Below are 20,689 nucleotides of genomic sequence, written 5' to 3'. Positions count from 1 at the left end.
GCTCTGTGGCAATAAGATATAGAAGTGGCGAGAGCGGGCATCCCTGTCTGGTCTCATCTTTTTATGTGTTTCTAAATACTCCTGTGATCATTATTGCTAGCTTTCACAGAGTCCGATGTTAGATTTCATTTAGTAGTGCTTGTGTGGGCCACATTAGTCACTGCTGCTTGTAGCATTATGTTCCATTATTTATGCTAACACAATATTGTTTAACCGCACATTGCAATTAATCTTACATCACAATTCATGGCTAATTATTTTATATGTGGTTATTACCTATACCATATCTTGTTTGTCATTTATTGATTATTAATTATTACTTATACCACAAAACCTCAATTCACAGGCCCAGCTCTCACACTCCCCATATGTACACCAGTATGCCAATATTCTTTCTATCTGTATGTGTTATCTGGTACTTTGCTTTGTATGTGAATAGATCCAAAAAAATGTTTTAACAAAATTGGTAAGAATTGTATTCCAGCTACTGAAAGCTATAATGCGATGCAACCAGCTTTCAATACCACAATTCATTTACATGTCTACTGGTATTCTGTCCGTCTATCCACCCATCCGGCCATCCATCCATAAAACATTTTAGTATATTTATGTTTGAACCTTTCACATATTTGGATGTTATTTCAGGGCACAGACCATGATTTTGTCATAAACTAAGATCAGTTTGTTTAACCTTTTGTTCAATGTTTCATAAGGTAACCATTATGAGCTATCTGATTTACAAGGTTTTTGAAAGAGAAAGCAGCCAAAACATATTTAACATGTTTACATATATTTTTTCACCACATGTTATTCAAATTTGTAAGTGTCAGCAAGGCAAATATTAATACAAAAAAATGCGTGTATGCTAGTTAATTATTTTCAAGATTTTTTTTTCTCAAAATAGTATAAAAGGAATGATGTTTCTTACTTCTATCAGGCTTCCAAGAGGTCCTCCAAAAAAACTCTGCAGCCATGAAGTGGTTCATTTTAGTTTGCTTGATAGTTGGATCAACATTGATTGACTCGAGAAATATTATAAAGAGAGATGCAGGTATGTGAATATTACTCATAAACATGCCTTTAAATAAAATCTATTTTTGTTGAGACTACTTATACTATTAGATTGTACTAAAGTTGTACGCATTTTTGTTTATCTAAATTTTTTTTTCTTTATGTATCACCAATTCAAATTACTAAACTACTGTTTGTTGTTTTAAACATATGCATATTTAAAATATATTTAACATTTGTTTTACTTCCATAAAATATTGATTGATTATTGGAAAAGGTCAGTCTTCCAATATTGTGTAATAGTTATAGATTTATTTAAACATTTTTTTTATGCAAACATACATGTGATTCTCAATAACTTTAGACTTTCATAATACACAATTTATTGCACTACATCATCGATTACCTAACTATAATTAACTGAAAAAAAATAGATTATCATAATTCTCTTCTCAAATTAAGGTTCTCAATCATGACGTAGTTAAGATGTTTGTTTATATCATCTATTAAAGATGTATTAAAACAATCTATAAATATTCTATATGTCTTGTTTGTTGCTATTTATTGACAAGCTCAGAAAAATAGCATACAACAGTAAACATATAATGAAGTTGTCAAATTAAAATGTATGTAATCATGGTCAAATATCTTGCTTATGCATATATGATAGCATTTTGGGGAATGTATTTCCCAAACTGCCAGTAACATATACACATTTTGACTGTAAAAATACTGGATACTGGATGCTTACAAAGAGCAAATAGTTACCTAGCAAAAACTTATATCTGTGCTTTGTGAGGATAGAGCATACTGCTATTATATCCTTCATATATGCCCAAATAACATTTTATAAGTCTTACCTTCGCTTCCCCCCTATCTGCTATTCAGCATTACTGTGCTTTGTAGGCCATGTAAAGAGTGACAAGGAAAGACTGATGTAGGTGGGCTGACCATAAATCCCTTGGTTGTTGGGGTTACAACTGCAAAAATTTATAAAATTCACCACAACTTAGAGTAAACAGTAAAAGGCACTGTCATGTTTGTGTTTATTTGTAAGTATGATGCTAACAGGTATATAACTTAACATTACATATTTTGTACATTATTCAGGGATAAAATTCTGATTATTTGTATAGTAAAAAAAATATCATTAACAATGAAACAGCTGTCCATGAGTTGTTCACTTTGCATCTTTTCCTAAGTTGTGTTTCAAAGCTGTTGTATACAGCAAAGAATCAAAGGAATCCATGTTTAAAATGGAATGAAGCAAATATGTGATTCTTTGTTGAATTAATTTGCATATGCCCACCCAGAATCCTTTGTGGTAGTAACATCACTGCAAATTTTGTGGGAAAAGCAAGTCGTATGGCTTGACTGGTGTGCAGATTTGTGTTTTCAATCAAATTTTTCCCCGCCATAACCTTTTTGGTGTATATATATATATATATATATATATATATATATATATATATATATATATATAGAACACAAGGACGATTTGTCCACTATACTAAAACACTAAAAAGCAGAGGAGTGTGGCCATTGATATTCAATATAAGAGCTTTAAAACATTGAAAAGAATAGCCCAGAACCATCCTTCCATTCAGTGTTAAACTGTTTTAATGATAAATGAGAATCCCCAGCAACCCATCCACTCTGGGTTACTTAGACTAGTGAGGAAGCATTGGCTGGAGCAGCAATGAGTGGCTGTGATTGGCTAAGAGTGTCAGTTGACCACTTCCAGCCATTCACAATGGCAATTGCTGGTATGAATTAGTATGGCTAGTATGGCTAGCAGGAAGAGTATATTTCTTGCCTTACTCATACATCCAGTAGGTTCCAGGCTGTGGGTTGCCCGGTAACCTTATTTAGTGGAACTAGTGAAAGAAGGGAAGATAGCTGAATGTGGGAAACAACATTAATTAAAGCACAGTAGTAGCAGAGAGTATGCTCAGGATCAGGATATTCCTAATTTACAAACATAGGACAAAAAGTCAGAAAACGCATTACTGGTCCTTAGAATGGCCGGGTTTAAATTTAAGAACAGAAGACAGTCTGAAGACTGACAAAGAGATGTCAAACAGGCAGACCAAGGTCAGGGAGCACACAAGTACACAAACTTGAGAAACTAGTCAAGGTCAGAATGCACAGAATTCTGAAAAAATGTATAACAAGCCAAGTCGGTAACAAAATTATCAGTCAATCAATTAATTAACGAATCATCTATCTTGATTATTTAATTATATAATCATCTATCTTAATTATACATGTCATCTAAAATCAATATCTGTGCATTGAAGATTCTTTTTATATTTTTTTATGTACTGTTGTAATACCATTGGCATGTAAGCATACTATTTTGTTCTATTTCTGTTTTATTGTAGCCACAATTTTCTGAGAGTTGCTTTTATTATTTTATTTTTCAGAACATAGAACACTTGTTAGTATACACAAAGAATTAGGAAGTGAAGTTTTTGATGCCATGTAAGTAATGTTACCTGTAAAATGTATACTGTTGTTATTAATATTTCTTACTCAGGTGCACATTTTCTAGATCTGTCTCACTCTTCTGATATCTTTCTCACTCAATGTAAGCATGCTACAGTGACTCACAGTTTAAAAAAATAAAACTTCCACTTTGAATCTAACTCCCTACTGGACTCCATCAGGTTTCCATCTTCCACACTTTACTGCAATTACTCTAAACAAGGTTGTCAGTCTCCTCATTCTCTACTGCACCATCTCAATCTCTCTGGAGCTTTTGACACTACAGTCCTCCAGCTTCTTCTCACTCTGTGACTCTGCTCTATCATTGTTTTCTTCAATTGTTTCATTACCACTTTATGACACTACATCTAGTCTACCTTTCTTCTCCTGATCGTTCATCTTCCCTCCTTCACCATGTCACAAACTGCTACTCCATCTCTGACTTGGTGCCGGCTTAATTTCTAAATCTTGGTCCCTCAAAATCACTAATTGCCTTTCTTCTTTTAAATGTTCATGCTCTGTAACAGTGAATGGTGCTGCCAGTAAGTTTATCTTGGCAGCTCGTTGAATTGGTGTTCTCTCTTTTATACTCCATATCCATTCAATTTCCAAATCCTGCTCCTTCCTAACACCTGATATATCTAAAATGTGCTTCTTATCTCATACTTTGGTTACTCATCATTGATCTCACATTTCCTTTCCCTGGCTTTATGTTATTTAAAGAAAGTTTTAAAAACATATCTATTGAGCAGTTCATAACAATAAACATATTAACTCATTTCCCCTGCCACATTCCCATTTTTGTTTTTATTCACTACTTGTGTTGTTCATTCAACCCCATTAGAGTAGAACACTATTCACAGACTATGCACTCAATAAATGTGCAATGCATTTTTCATTTGAACAAAATGTGCTCTTTCTACTACCCCACTACCTCTTTCCTCAGTCAAACGTGAGTTTAATTAATTTGTATATCTTGTGAATACATTGTACTGCACTTTGGATTGCAATAATAAAAAGGTGTACATTCTTTTAACAATAATTTAAAAGAGAAGATTTAATTTGAAAGAAACAATTGCAAAGAATACAATACTTTTCACGGTGTGTATAAATAAAATTTGTTTTAAAGTATGTCTTTAATATGCACTTTTGTTAATTATTATTCTCTGTGTTTTATTATATTCTAGAGTGTTGATTATGCTTGCTCGGAACCTTCAGAAATGTCCATTAGAAGAGCATGCTAAGATAGTGGCAAAAATTTCTGACTTTGCAAAGCATTGTGAGCAGGAACCTGCTGATGAAGAATGTAACAAGCCTGTGGTTAGTAACATAGAAACAAAGAAACATGGAATGTGACAGCAGATAAGAACTGCTTGACCCATCTAGTCTGCCCAATTTTCTAAATACTTTCATTAGTCCCTGGCCTTATCTTATATCTAGGATAGCCTTAAGCCTTTCCCACGCATGCTTAAACTCCCTCACTGTGTTAACCTCTGAAACTTTCGCCGTGAGGCTATTCAATGCGTCCACTACCCTCTGTGTAAAGTAATACCTCCTGAAATTATTTTTAAACCTTTGCCCCTCTAATATAAGACTATGTACTCTTGTTATGGTAGTTTTTCTTTAACCTTTCCTGGAAAATGTTATCCTGCAATCCGTGAACCAGTATCAATATCCTTCTGAAGATATGGTCTCCAGTACTGCGTACAATACTCCAAATATGGTCTCAACAGTGTTCTGTACAATGGCATGAGCACTTCCCTCTTTCTACTACTAATACCTCTCCCTATACAACCAAGCATTCTGCTAACATTTCCTGCTGATCTATTATGCTTGTCTGCCTACCTTTAAGTTGTCTGAACTTAAAGTAACTAATGCTTATTGTACTGTTGGAGTAGGTTCATAATGTCCATCAATGTTATTCAACTGATGCCTCAAACCCATATCATGTCAGTTATCAGGCTAATTAGGTATTATTATAACTACATCATTTAATTAGCATGTTAATGAGTATTTAAAGTACTGGCATACATTCCAAAAGAATGTTCTCTGTATTCCTGCTATATGATAATCACAAACAAAAAGTACACAAAGCCAATCATTTGACAATAAAGCAAATAAATGTTGACTTTTTAAACACTATTCATGGTTCATAAAACAATATACATTACAGTACAGATTATACCTGCATATTGACACATGCTATGATAACAATTGGAACTATATACCGGTACTTTAAGATTTACTGGAGCATGGAGCAGCATCACACTATTCAGATATTACATCTTTTACACCCAAAATAATTTCCTGTAACAGGAGTAAAACCTCCTCTTAAGTAACCATAGAATGCATAATGTCAGACCATAATTACTAAATGTTGCTTAGATTTTATGGATAGAAAGCACCATTGCTGTATGCTAAATGGCAGAGAAGTGAGCATTTAGACAGTCGAGGCATGATGTATACACAGAAACAGGTTCAATAAGCTAAAGTTGTTTTGATGCCTATAATATCCTTTTAATCAATATTTATATTAATCACTTTTTGTATTGCTTGCAGAACACCATATTTTATAATTCGGTGTGTGCTATTCCTGATCTTGCAACTCATTACAAGTGGACAGAAGAATGCTGTGCCAAGGGAGATCCTGACAGGTTCAAGTGTTTTCATGAACACAGTCATGTGGAGTTAGAACCATACAAGAGGCCAACTTCAGAAGAACTCTGCCACGAATTCAAGGAAGATCCAAAACATACTGTGCTGCAGTAAGAATGAGTACAATTTTTTACTTATAAAAATTTAAAAACAAATTGTTTGAAAATTGAATGCATTATTTATATCCAAGAGACATGTCACTACATAAAATAATAGATTGTTTTTTGTTAAAAAAAAAAAAAAAAGCTGAAACTATTTTATAAATAAACACATTCTACCTAATTACTTGTTAAAATTTACTCCTGAAAAAGTGAAGGAGAAAGTGACTCTGTATATATATATATATATATTCCAGTTACATTCATGAGGTTGGACGCAGATATGAAGACATTAATCCACCAGCAATCGTAGTACTTTCTCAAGGTTATGAAGGCATTATGACTGCTTGTTGTCAAGCAGAAGACAAGGATGCATGCTTTAAAGAAAAGGTACAGCAAACAAATTGTAAATTTATATTATATTATTACATTGTTATTACAATATTTTAATTTATATTCTAGAAACTTGACATTGATGGGAAACTTATTTAGTATTTATTATTAATAGTATTTAGTTTATTATACTATTATGCAATCTTAGTCTATGTAAATGTGTGTAGGAGATTACCAAAGGGATATACAACAAGCTGGAAAAACCAAACTAGTTGAATATGTAACTGGAAATCGTAATTTTTCCGTTTCGTGTGTAGGAGATTGTATCTTGCTATTTAGGAACTATACATATAAGTGAGTGAGAACTCTTTTCCAGGCTAGTCAGTAGACATTATATTGCATGGAGTCAAAAAGAGCTAGGATAATGCAACCCAAAATAGCAGATTAGAAATAAATCTTACTTCTCATGCTTTTACAGCATTCTTCTACCTCTGTAGCTCTATTAGAAGATTTACAGAATTTATAGGAAAGCATCCCTAACAGCAATCTTTTTCTGTTAGTACTTTTCATATCAAAATACCACTTTAAATATCACCAACTCTTGGAACTTTCTTAATTACGTCAAATGATCTCAAGCAGATACATTGATCAGGGGTCACAAGAGATACACATGTTTATTTATTTATTTTTTAATTTCTATTGGAAAATTGTTTCTGGCTAATGACCATTTCCTTAACCAAGTATGTTTTAATCCAGATGACAGAGCACTATAAAGTAAAGCTTGGACTTAAATATCATCATAGAGAAATTTGCCGAATTGTTAACAAATATCCTGAAAGAACCCTTCGGGCTTTGTAAGTGTTTACTCTTTTACATTATCTGATGGAATCCTTTTTCAATGAGTTCTGGATGTAATGATCAGCTCTGTCAGTTATCTGCCATTTTGTTATAGATTGGTAAAAGTAACATTTCAAATGGAAGTCCTGACAATTTAATGACATATACATGGCTTCAACTAGTGTCAATGTTCATAAATCACATGAATTGTGAAGCCTCCAGTATGTATTCCCGACACTATAGTGCTGGTATGGCTGTTTAGGTCCCCTGCCCCCCTGTCAGAGTAGTGAAAAGGTGATTTTACTTACTTTTTATCACATACCAAACCTGTTTCGCTGCGGCTGGCCTTGCCTGACTCTGCCTCCATGGCTGAGATCATCAGTCTTGCTGATCTCGGTGAATCCGAAGCATCCCACAGGAAAGCATTGGGTGGATATTGCACGAAATACAATGCAAAGTGCGCAATGTGCCGATCAGTATCCCTATATGGAATGTTCAGCACCTCCATGCATAGCGTGGAGATGCTCAACTCTGGTGCTGCACTGTGTGCAGCACTGGACTAGGAAGCACCACTAGTGGTCATCTGAGTGACCGCTACTAGAGGTATTCCTAGGCGGAAACGCAAGAAGGGCAGGGAAAAGGCAGTGATTTACATTGAAAAACCTGCAGGAACAGGCTTTAGTCACCAGAACCACTGCACTAAGCTGTAGTTGTTCTGGTAATTATAGTGTCCCTTTAACCTAAATATAAAACTTTTAAGTAAAAATAAAAGAGCACATTTTATAAACTGTCAATTATGAGATCCACATTGGATTCTATTTTTTTAATAAAAGGAAGGATATATTTATAATAATTACAGTGTAATTTATTTTCACCTGCATATAGGCCTCACAAATTAAGTACAGTTGCACAAATTAGCAGGACATTTCAGATTGTTTTTACAGACTCCAACAAATCCCTGTAACATGTTTAGTGTTTCCCCTCCCTCCTTTCCTGGCTGCCAGAATGCAGTCATGAATTTTGACATGGAAATGTGGAGTGTGAAAATAGAGTGAGGTCCTTCTGCATAGATTCAGAAACACAGAAAGGCGCCTCAGCTGAGAAATATGTTTCTCTGCAGTGCAAGAAATCAACACTGAACAAACATGAAGGTAAGTTGGACTTATGGTTCAAATTTGGTTTCATATTGAGTTGTAATGAAAGGTTATATATGTTTTGGAGATAAAAGTTTAATTCAGATTGCCTCTTTCTCAGTAAGGAATGGTGATTTGAGTTATAAATGCATGGTATCTGTCTATAAGAGATTAGCGATATAAGAGTGATGGCCATGGTGGCTATCTGACAGCAAAAAAAGAGATTACACATATATAAGGAATATTACATAAAATAATGCTTCACTTATTTATTTGCTTAACTTTCACAGGCAATTGGCGCTGATAAGCCAAAAGTACCCAAAAGCAACTTTTGAAACAGCAAGTAAACTTAGTGATGAAATTGTACATTTGCATCAGGATTGTTGTCATGGTGACTTGCTGGAATGCATGATTGAAAGGGTAAAACTGATTTTCATTATTACCTTAAATTAACCAAAAATGTTAATATATTGAAAACCTTTATTATTATCCCCTAAAATGTCTAGGTATTCACAGTATTAGCATATAGTACCTCCACTAGAACCTAAACAAAAACATATTGGGGATACGATTCTGCATCACGTCCAGTGTTCATTGTATTATGTAATCATGTCCATCTGTTTGATGAGCTATGAATACGGCCATACAGGATACACCACAAAAAGGGTGATTGCTTCATCCTTTCTTTTTTCTTAAGCACCTGCAATATCAGAAAATTATATTTTGAGAGGAAAAGTTAGCACTGCATATTTTATTGACCAGACTTATTTGGATGGGGATTGAGCAGCAAAAAGGAAAACTGTGTCATAAATAATGCTGTTGATGCTGCTTGATCCAAAAGGAAGCATGCATAGTCTCTCAATTTCTGTATAGCTTGTATCGATATATGAATGGACATCTTTCAAAGTAAAAAGGATGCCACTGGTCTTCTTCAGAGATTAAATATAAGAAGAAACCCAAAAGAACTGTTTCCTGGTACAGCTGTAGAAATTTTAGGAAAAAGTATTTTAATATAAAAGTCTTGAATAACAGAAACTTAATAGCGACCTAAAAATCAGCAACAACCTGTTTTTGATAGCCTGTAGAGTTTCCGAAAACTAATTCCAGTGGTTGGAAAGAAGTTTTGATAGTACCACAGGCAGGTCCTAAGATCTCACAGAAGATCATATTGGTGGTTTAATGCACAGAACTGCTTTAAAAAAGCTTTGCACCACATAATGTGCAGCACATTTGATGATTATTAGTGCCAATATAGCTGATAACTGAACTCTTAAGGAACTAATACAAAGTCCATTGTCTCATTCTGATTATAGAAAAGTAATTTATCAGAAAGATGTGGCTGAACTGGATCCTTGCCCTATAGGATGTCACAAAATACTTTCCATATTATATAATAAACACGTAGTGTAGATATTTTTTGCTTTTATTACAAAGTCAATTACTGACTTAGGTAGGTCTTGTTTCAAGAACATTTCCCATTCAACTTTCATGCCTGAATCCTCAATATATATATGGGAAAATAAGTTGGTCATAAGGTGTTGAATCAGATGATTGATCCATTAGTCTTCTAGTGACAATCTGGTTAACATTGGAAACAAAGTTACTCTGTGCCAATAAGCGATTTTTGCTATCACTTTGGTGTGATCTGAACTTGAATATTCTGGCTTGTGACCATCAGATTAAGTGCTGAGGTCCACCACATCCTACAGATTACTTTGAAAGTTTAGATACCTTTAAAGTATGTATCTGCTGAGTAAAAAGTGTTTTATTTTCCCAAACAATACATGGCCTTGAAACCCTGTAGATGCTCTGGATTCCAGAAAATAATAGGTAGACTTTCTTTGTCAATTAAAATTTCAGAGCTCATATAGTAGTTTAAGATTATCATCATGTGTGCAGCGGATGGTGGTCATAACACTCAGAATGCCCTGCCCCCCTCCATGTAAGTAGTGAAACCATTTTGACATTTTTACTAAGGTTCCTCCAAGCACTTCACTGGTATAGTTAAATATAATAGAGCAAACAAAAATATAGAAAAAATATATATATATATTTATATACCCCATATGCAATACCCAGAATCCCTGCACCTGAAAGAATGCCTGAATCTCGTGTATTTTTTCCCCTTTTTTTCTTATATTTTTTGTATATTTATTACGGAATCCCTTTTCACTTAAGAGGTCTGTTCTGTTTTCAATCATGTTCTGTACTGCATCAATAAACCAAGTATTTCTCAGGATCTGCCTCGTTGAGATTGTCTAGGACTAGGTTTACTGTAAGTGCAGTCCATTTGTGATTTTGTGGTTATAAATTAAGGGGCAGGGAACAGCAGACCCTAGAAACCATTAGAGAACATGTTGACTACTAACATTGGGGGTTCCAGGAGGCACCAAGCACCATAATAGTAGCACTGTAATGGTTATGGTGCTTGAAGTGTTCCTTTAAAGAGAGAAGGAAGTGAATGAAGTGGAAATAATAATATTTGTACTGTAAAACATGATCACAAAAAGTCAAATGAAAATTATATATTTATATACCTTGTTTCTCTTTTAACCCGACAGTTGGAGCTTACCGAACATACGTGTAAACATCATGAAGAGTTATCATCAAAATTAGAAAGTTGCTGTAAAAAAACAGTCTTAGAACGAACACCATGCATTATTCATCAGGAAAATGATGATGTTCCTGTAGACTTACCCCCACTTGAAAATGAATTTATTGATGATCCTCATGTGTGTGAACACTTTGTAAAAGAACAAGATGCGTTCCTTGGCAGGTAGACTTAAATCTAGTCTGTATGTTATGATGCAATGCTATTTTTAGTAAACATTGGTCCACCTCTACAGAAGCCACTAATTAAATATCCCATAGTTGACCATTAGCGTTCATATTTCATATTTCTATTTTGGAGTTAAATCACTAAACACCAAATTGTAATGAATTCTAAATCAGATTACAGAATTCAGTCTAAAATAGTCACAATGGGACTTTATCCAGGTTTGAGTAGTTTTCAAGTCAGCTATTTTAACTTAAATATTGCAAATGGGTATTCAATACACTACAAATATTTGTGTGCATTTATGAAACGCCAACATATTCTGCAGCATTGTGCGATTTTGGAAAAAGACATTACAATATAAACAGACCAATACAAAAGATAAACTGGGCCCTATCCGTGAGCTGAAATCTCGCCATTGAAGTTCTTTTAAACCTTTCTAGATATCCTTTGAACCTATAATCCAAAGATTAATGCGGGAAGTTGAGACTTGAGACAAGAGGTAGTAGGGGGGATTTGGAGGTGAAGATCAGAGAGAATTAAAAGGATAATTGCAACCACTGGTATCATGTAAAGGTAATAAGGAGGTAATTGAGCGTAATATAAAAGGTGATATAAAAGCATGCTGTAAAATTAGAATGAACCAGCCTGGGTTGGTAGTGAGTATTAGCATTGACATATCTTTGTTTCTGCTTGCTGATTTGTGGAATTAGGTCTAAAGAATAAAGAGAGACAGTGAGACAGTTATTTTAAGGAATTTACTTCTTGTAGGAAAAAGTAATGGAGATAGTTGCATGGGGGAGGAGGGATTTGGATTAGGTTCCACAACTATTTTTATTTAAATTGAATTAAATTAGGTCATAACATATAAAGTCTATTATTTTTGTTAGATTCCTAAATGAATTCTCAAAAAGACACCAAGAACTTTCTCACATACAGAATGTAAGAGTTGCTAATGGATATCAAGGTATACTTGAGAAGTGCTGCAAAGAAAGTGACCCTAATGAATGCCGTAAGAATGCAGTAAGTTCATTTGCCTAATTCAACTACTTGATTGTGATGTTTTATTGTTTTTTTATTTTTATTTTACAAAGCTGTTATCCCCATTTCTTACAGAAAACAATACTGGACAATGCAATTAAGCAAAGCAGAGGCATTTTAGAACAGAACTGTGGAGCCCATGAAAAACTTGGAGACTATCAATTTCAACTAATGTAAGTTAAATACTAATGAAGGAGGTGGATCTATTTATCCAAGGATGGAATATATATATATATATATATATATATATATATATATATATATATATATAGAAATGGGGAGCACTCCAGGTCTAAAATCCATGTAAAAAAAAAAAAAAAATTATTGTATTTCCATCAAATAACTGTGCAAATTATGTAAATCAACGTTTCGACCCATTCGGGTCTTTATCAAGATCACAGTGTTGAGTGCAACATGAGAATATATAAGAAAAAGAATAAAGCACTTACCAATACAGCGTCAGGACAGCACAAAGACTGATTGAACCCGGAAGTGTTGGAAAAAAACGTGAGTGAGGTGTATGTGATGTGTTCTGCGTGGTTGCTATGCAAACATACTGCTATCAACCAGCGCTCAGGAGCCGTGGTTGCTAAGCAATAGAAAGAAACAATGATACTGACAATCATTTGATAATCATTTGGGTAATGTATTGCTTTCCATCTCTTTAATTCCTTCCCTAAATAAAAGAAAGCTACACTTAGTCAGAGCATCTTGATAATTTTGAATTTAAACTTTTATGTGATCATCAATTTACTGATATTTTGTCACTTGCCTATTCGTACCTTAAATATCAATTTTACAACTTTTGTTACAAATGAAACAGAGGAAAGTGAATAGAACATTGCGAGCCTGTCTTTTTAAAATGCATAAAATAGATGTTTGTCAAACAACGCTTGATAAATGTAATAATTATATTAGTTGCATATGAGCATGGCAGAATAGTACCATTTAACCCACTGTTTTCACTTCCTGGATTTACTACACAAAGGCATTTTTTTGCTATTGATTCCGATGCTCAACACAATACATCACCACCTTAATGACATAATAAATATAGCAAAGAAAAAAAAATATGTGCATAAAATAGGCAGATCTTTAATCTTCCAAGAGTACCCACAAACCCCTATATCATATACACTTGGATGCATCACTGCATCAAAGTACCTCAATGTTGGTGGGACCCCATGTAGCTTTATATATATATTGACGGAAATGATGCCGTACATAAGACTATCATCCCTACTCTCTATTGTTTAATCTACATCCCTGAGACACAGTCATATATAATACCTATCATTGAATTGACTGTAAAGGTTCAAGACTTTAACTTAGGGAACCAGGTAGTGGTTGATTTGGCTTCATGGTCATTTGGTGTGAAAAACATCACACATTCCTAATTGGATAAAAGTGTGTTTATGTTGCAATGAGAGATTAAAAACATGGATTTTGTTTGTGTGCAGAGCTTCTGCATGTTCTCTCTGTGTTTCTTATGGAAAAAAAATTGCAACAATGTGAATTTTGATTAAATTATTCTTTAGGCCCTCCTAATTGTTGTAGATCCCAACAGTTGGTCAGTATTTACAACAAGAGAAACATTCTTGCTTTGTTACATTATAAAAACAGTTACATAAATAGGCTATTTCCACACTTGAAAATACATTGCTTGCTTTGGTTGACAAATAAAGAAGAATAGAAGTAAAATAAACTTTCGATGGAAACTTTGCACATTTTATGACTAAAAAGTATATGACATTAACCACAATTCTCAAAAGTAAAACTTACCATTTTTCAAATTATGTGTTTTCTAATATGAACAAAATGTTTTCGTTCATAATTTTAGATTAATTGCACGATATGTGTCGAAAGTACCAGGTGTGACCACTCCTTCATTGATTGATATCACAAATGGAATGGTTGAGGTGGGCAAAAAATGCTGTGCTCTGGATGAAAAGCACAGAATGCCCTGTGCAGACACTGGGGTATGTGTTTCTTACAGTTTGTATATATATTTTGTCTATATATATGTAATTGTCTATTATATCATTGCTCTTTTAAATCTTATTATCAGTGGTCAAAATACTTGAATGGTCAATACATGACTATAGATTTTTTTCACAGCTTCTCTTTTTTCTTCCTCTATTTCCCATTTCTCATTTGATCTCTGAATAAAATAAATGTGTAGTGACCTTTCCCTAGGTACCAATCATCTTTTTTCCCCCAGTCATCCCTTTTTTGGCTCCATGAGTGACATCAGGAGTCACAAGCTCCGAACATTTTTTTATTTGCGCTGTACCTTTGTACCGCGATTTAAGTACATTTCAGCTCGTATTTCAAGAATTCAGCCACTTGATTGGCCCATATTTGTCTGCCTTGCAGTTCAGTTCAATACAAATTTCCAGGTCTAGCTATAGCCCTTTCACCCTATTCCACATTGTGTATACATATTTAGTACATTTGCAAACAAATTTCATTTCTTGCAAATGATCTTCATTTGCAAAACCTACCATTATTGTCTGCTTATTTAAGTGTAATATTATTGTACAACTTTTGCTTTGGTGCCTTTGACTTCATCTTAATGTCACTGTGAGGCAAGGAATTTCAAGAAGTAGAATAGGCATCAATTGCTGCTGCTAGTCTCTGTATTCATTGCACTAACCCATGGACAAACACTGTGTACCAAACATAGAAAATGGAACAGTAGAAGAAGCTTTGAAGTCTGGAATATAATCCCCTGATGTGCAGAAAAAGTCAATTCAGTATTTTTATTTTAATTAGATAGATTTTAATAGATTTTAAAGAGAAATCAAAATAATCTAGTACTCCTCAATGTGTATAAGTATTGTGCACTCAAAGCAGCAATGTTCTGACCCAGTGGCTTGATCCAGACCCTACCACTGGGTTGAAATGTTAAGGCACATTGGACTACCTAGATCTAATGATCACTGGCACACTAATCTACATCTCCTGAAGCCATGCCAAAACAAAACTTCCCCCACCTATAAACACATGAAAGGAAGAAAAATGTACAAATGTTCAACCCATAATTAATTTTTGATATTCCCTTCATTATCCTCTCCTCTACCTCCCCACAAACACATAAGTGAAGGTCCACATGGATTGATTCAATGCACATTTTTTATAATTTACATGTCAACAAAGGAATCATGTGGGGCTCTTGTCTCCCAAAGTTCATATATCAACCCCAACTTTCTGCCCCAAAGTTCATTTCCAACTTCCTGTTGATCTCAAATCATTTTACTTTTCTCTACCTCCCCAACTGATACTCTAGCAGTTCTAATAGATAATATTCACTTCCCTATGAATGCCCTGCATGACACCCCAAATATTACAATGCCATTTCCTATTACCGTCCTATTACCACACCTGATTTATTTAATCCAGCCACATTCACCTAATTCATTGAGTCAGTCACCTTTCTCCAATTTACTGATCCCTGACTCATTCACTCACTTTCATTGTCCCAAGCTATATTTTATCAGAACCATTTCCCACAGCCCATACCTTAGTGCTGTTTGCCCGCAAATATTTTGCTGTAATATTTACTGCCAAATATTTCAGTTATTATTTTTAGTTACCATACTTGATTTGACCTCACATGGTTTCCCAGGTAAGAGTTCAAGCCAATATAAAACAGTTTGACTACTTATAATGAGGGGGTCCAAGGGCCTTCTTGGCACCAAAATCATCGCCACAGTGCACTGTAATGATTATGTGGCTTGAAGTGTTCCTTTAATAGTAATTGGTTCACAATCCACTAATAGAGGATTTATTTACTAACCGAAAAACTGATGAGAATTTCATATTTTAGGCCCAAATAATATTCTCTGATGTTTTTCATCATGCTTAAAAATGCAATTCCTTAGTGAATTTTCCCCAATTCCAAGTTTAGTGGAAGAACCCCTTGGTCAGAAAAAGGTCCACTTGGATGATTTTGTAAAATTATTTTTTAAATATCACCAAAGGGACCTTGTAGGGTCATATAAAAAATGGTAAGTTATTTTAAATATATGTTGAATATATGACGCATTGTCTGCTGCCTGAAAGATATGATCTATCAATATATGTATTATTGTAATTTATTATTCTTATTATTAATTACATATTCTTGAAAATCAATTATTGTTGATAATAGCATCATGCTTTAATATTTAGTTGAGCTATATCATTGGAGAAATGTGTGAGAAACAGGAGAAGACCTTCATCAATGACAATGTTGCTGCTTGCTGTAATGGACTTTATACTGAAAGACGGGCTTGTTTCATTGGTCTTGGACCAGATACAAAATATGTACCTCCACCATTGGATGAAAAAATATTCCATTTTGATGCATCTTTGTGCACAGCTTCTCCAGAAATCATTCTACATCAGAAAAAGACGTAAGTATCAATCCATCAGAGATATGTATTTTCTTTAGAATTAACATACTAGTTTTTGACGGTTAGAAATATTCTTTAACTCTTAAATATAGCTTTTACGTGTGATATTCACTTTCTTTTCAGTAGTAGAACTGAATGCAACGGAATACGATGAGAGACCGCAGACCATGTATAATCATCAATTTTTTTTAATTTGCAGACTGTTTACTGACTTTATGAAACAAAAGATTACTCTGGAGGCTGAAAAAATTACTGCCGTGTCTGCAGAATTCTCTAAGACATATGAAAAGTGCTGTGAAGCAGAAGATCACCAAGCATGCTTTGACAAAGAGGTATGTTATGAACCATGCAGTGTGTTAAAGAAGGATAAAGCAATGGTGTAGCTGAAGCTCTCATTTCCATGTTAGTGGGGCTCAGGGAAAGAGCAACACTGAGGCCAAAAAGTTAATATTATCACATAATTTTAAGATGACCATGAGAGAAAAAAAAGATTATGATGTCATATTTCAGAGTGCTCTGCCTCACTCTGACTCTGCTGACAGTACCTTAGCACTCAATGTTTTTATAACTTGTATAGGGAGGGGAGGGGGTGGAGACAGGGGTCTTGTAGAGGGGGGAGGGCAGGTGCCTGTATGGGGCAGGGTTTTTTGTGAATGGGGGTGCAGGGGGTTTGTAGGGGAGTGCAGAGGGTTTGAAGGGGACGGGGTCTTGTAGAGGGGGTGAGCAGAGTTTTTTGTAGAGAGGGGGACAGGTTTTTTGTGAATGATGAGTGCAAGGGGGTCTTGGAGAGGGGGCAGGGATTTTTGTGAATGGGTGGTGCAGGGGTTTTGGAGAGGGAGCAGGGCGTTATTCAAAGAGGAGTGCAGGTTTTTTTAGAGAGGGTTGCAGGTTTTTTTTAGACAGGGGTGCAGGGTTTTTAAAGGGGGGATTTGTAAAAGGGGGACTGGACAGAGATTTTGTAGAAAGGGGGGTTTGTAGAAGGGGGACTAGGCAGGAGGTTTTGTAGAGGGCGTGCATGGATTTTGTAGAGCGAAGCAGGGGATTTGTAAAAGGGAGACTGTGCAGGGGCTTTGTAGAGTGGGGGGTTTGTAGAAGGGGGACTGGGCAGGAGATTTTTAGAAGGGAACTGAGCAGGGGTTTTGTAGAAAGGGGAGTTTTGTAGAAGGTGGGATGGGCAGAGTTTTTTGCAGAGAGAGGGGGTGCAGGGGTTTTGTAAAAAGGGAACTAGGCAGGTGCTTTGTAGAAGGGGGACCAGGCAGGGTTTTGTAGAAGACAATTTAAAAAAAAAATAGAAAACATATAAAAAAAAGAAAATAGTGGGTGGGCCGTTTGAATGGGGGGAGGGGTGGGCTGCTAAGCACAGGATCCACCCCTGGTGCCAAATGCTCTAGATACGCCCCATACCAAATAGATATACACAAATTCTTCATGATTTTTCATGTTAGTCACCTTCATTATTTGCATGTAATTATATTATTAACTTATTTACATCTATGTAGTGATGTATTTCACTTGCTGTATATACTACATGTAACATGCATGACAAAAAAAGTACCAATATGCTATGTATAGTACATGCATACAGATTACAGAGATGAAGCAAGATAGGCAAATGAACGTAAAAGGCGATGATATCGTTGCACAAATGAGCTTACAGTCTAAAAAGTATATTATCTACACAACATGTAAACACATGAATAACTTTAAGGAAGCATTGGTTGCAAGAGTGTATGCAGTAGACTTGTGCATAGTGGAAAAATGTTTTTTGTCCAAAGCAATATGTCCCAAATTTTTTTTCGTTAATCTCAGACAAATTTCATCCATTCAACCGATTTGAATGTCAATGTACATATTTGTGTTAATGTACAACTTTAAAAATCTTCATATTTTATTCCAGAAACCATTATTGATTGCAAAGTGCAAGGAACTGACTGCACATTAAAAAAAATACCAGGTAACATACAGTATAAAATTACTATTATGAAAAATTCTTACAGAGCAATTATGAAAAGAGTCATCACGGACTTGGAGGCAAGAATAAATACTTACTCCATTAAAAAAAATCCAAGGGGTCTATTACACAAAACAGAGCCATCATAATATTTTATTCACAACATTTAATTCCACCAGGAATGCGAAAGAGGTAACAGTTATGACTGTCAAGAACAGATCTGCTTTTACATCATGGGTGGATTTTGTAATGTATATATCTTTTGTGATACTATGTCTGACCTTCTGAATCGTCTGAATATTTTTATGAGTAGACTAAACAAAAAAAAGAGGAAAGAGAGTGAACTAAAAATTACACTTTACCTAGTAATATGAAAAATAAAACCTTACAAATCAATATAGAAATATGGAGTAGATCAATCCCAAGGCACAAGAAACACTTATGTAAGGATGGAAAACACTGGAAAAACAATCATAAACTGAAAATAGAGTAATATAGTACATATAACCATATTAGTGCAGGGAACATGATGCACTTACAAGACAGCCAAATTTAAGAGCCTATCTCCCCTTAAGGATATATTTCTGATCCAGAGCTTCTTGGTAATATATTCATGTATACAATGCTACCCACAAAATAAAAAGAGAACATCAAACAAAAGCAAGATTATTGAAAATGAAAACAAAAAATATAGAAATAACACCACTGCAAGTGTTCAAAATCCACAGGAAGTTTAATTGGCACAAAACAAAAAGTAACAAACAGGGGGAAAAGGTCACACCAAAACATCTAACGTGTTTCGGACCCACAGGTCATTAGACATAGGAGTATATATTGTTTAAAAACCAATACATTTAAAAATAATGGTTGCATTTACAAGAAAGATATAAAAACAAGCTCATCACGCCTCTACTGTGGACTGGTAAATTCATCCCCCAAGTATGGAATGTAGAAGTAGTTTTAAGATAAAGAATAAGTAAAATTGATTTAAAATTATAAATAAAATAAAAACAAACAGCAGCACAGTACTGTTTGCTTTTTTTTAATTGTATTTATTTGTGGATACATTTTTTAAATGATTCAATACTGTGAAATATATGTTTTGATATATTGATATATTTTTATGTAGTACATATTTTTAATATTTGACAATTTTAAAAAATTATTTTAAAACCTCATCCAAAAATATTAAAACAAGACCTAAATAGGGAAAAATGAACATAGCTTAGTTTTCTATTTTTTTTTCACTTTTGACCAAAAATGTGCAATCTTATTGTAGTTTCTTTATAATTCCTGGTTTAGTAAGCAGAACTGACTAATTATTACAAAACATTATAGAAAGTTCAAACCTAAAGTTTGATGTAATTTGTTATATATTTTTGAATATACTCAGTTTACTAGATTTTGAAAATAATTCTGGTTTGCTAAACCTACGGTATTTTCAGTTGAGCTATCTGAAGTCTAAAATAAGTTTGAGTTGAAAGTGTTGATATTAACAAAGAGTAACAATTTATTTGTTTTCTTTTATCATTCATTTAGTGTGTAACCGAGTGATGAAGAATATCCATTCATCTGCACAAAAGGTTTTCCTAGAGATAAATTCAAACATGCAACTGGCACTTATCTTTAAACAAAATAAATAAAGATGTTAAACAAACATGGATGATTTGTGTATCTTCTTTTTTTTTTCTGTATATTTAACAATTATTTTTTCAATAGGTATAACTATGTCCAATGCTAATTGAAATTTGCATAAAAGGAACAAATCTAAAAATATTCAGAAAATGATGTTATAGATAAGCAAATCACTAATTTCAACTATCTATGGCCTGGATTTAATATTTTCGGACAATGTTCTCAGATGATTTAATATTTTTGGATAAGCTTTTAAAATGTGATATTCTAATATTTTTGCTGTTTCTTTATATATAATTTTTTTTTTTAAAGTTTATCCACAAAATATGAAATCA

General features: G+C 34.1%; 1 protein-coding gene across 1 annotated transcript; it reads left to right on the top strand.

Annotated features, from left to right (window-relative positions):
• The first annotated feature begins 925 nt into the window (after positions 1–925).
• LOC134614650 (serum albumin-like) lies at positions 926–20,380 on the top strand. The gene is made up of 15 exons (XM_063458663.1): positions 926–1,051; positions 3,438–3,495; positions 4,686–4,818; positions 6,058–6,263; positions 6,509–6,641; positions 7,341–7,438; positions 8,845–8,974; positions 11,116–11,330; positions 12,221–12,353; positions 12,447–12,544; positions 14,212–14,350; positions 16,545–16,768; positions 16,968–17,100; positions 18,666–18,722; positions 20,259–20,380. The coding sequence occupies exons 1-14, from the start codon at positions 973–975 to the stop codon at positions 18,708–18,710; spliced, it is 1,824 nt and encodes a 607-aa protein (XP_063314733.1). The 5' UTR covers positions 926–972; the 3' UTR covers positions 18,711–18,722; positions 20,259–20,380.
• The last annotated feature ends 309 nt before the right edge of the window (positions 20,381–20,689 follow it).

Source organism: Pelobates fuscus, chromosome 6, assembly GCF_036172605.1.
Source record: "Pelobates fuscus isolate aPelFus1 chromosome 6, aPelFus1.pri, whole genome shotgun sequence".
Lineage (NCBI taxonomy): Eukaryota > Metazoa > Chordata > Amphibia > Anura > Pelobatidae > Pelobates > Pelobates fuscus.
Note: the sequence above shows the minus strand (reverse complement) of the source record. Positions and strands in the feature narration are given on the sequence as shown.

Coding starts and splice junctions, on each gene's coding strand:
- LOC134614650 (XM_063458663.1), top strand. CDS start 973: ATGAAGTGGTTCATTTTAGTTTGCTTGATAGTTGGATCAACATTGATT. Junction 12,545..14,211: donor GACTATCAATTTCAACTAAT/GTAAGTTAAATA, acceptor TCATAATTTTAG/ATTAATTGCACGATATGTGT. Junction 14,351..16,544: donor TGCCCTGTGCAGACACTGGG/GTATGTGTTTCT, acceptor TTTAATATTTAG/TTGAGCTATATCATTGGAGA.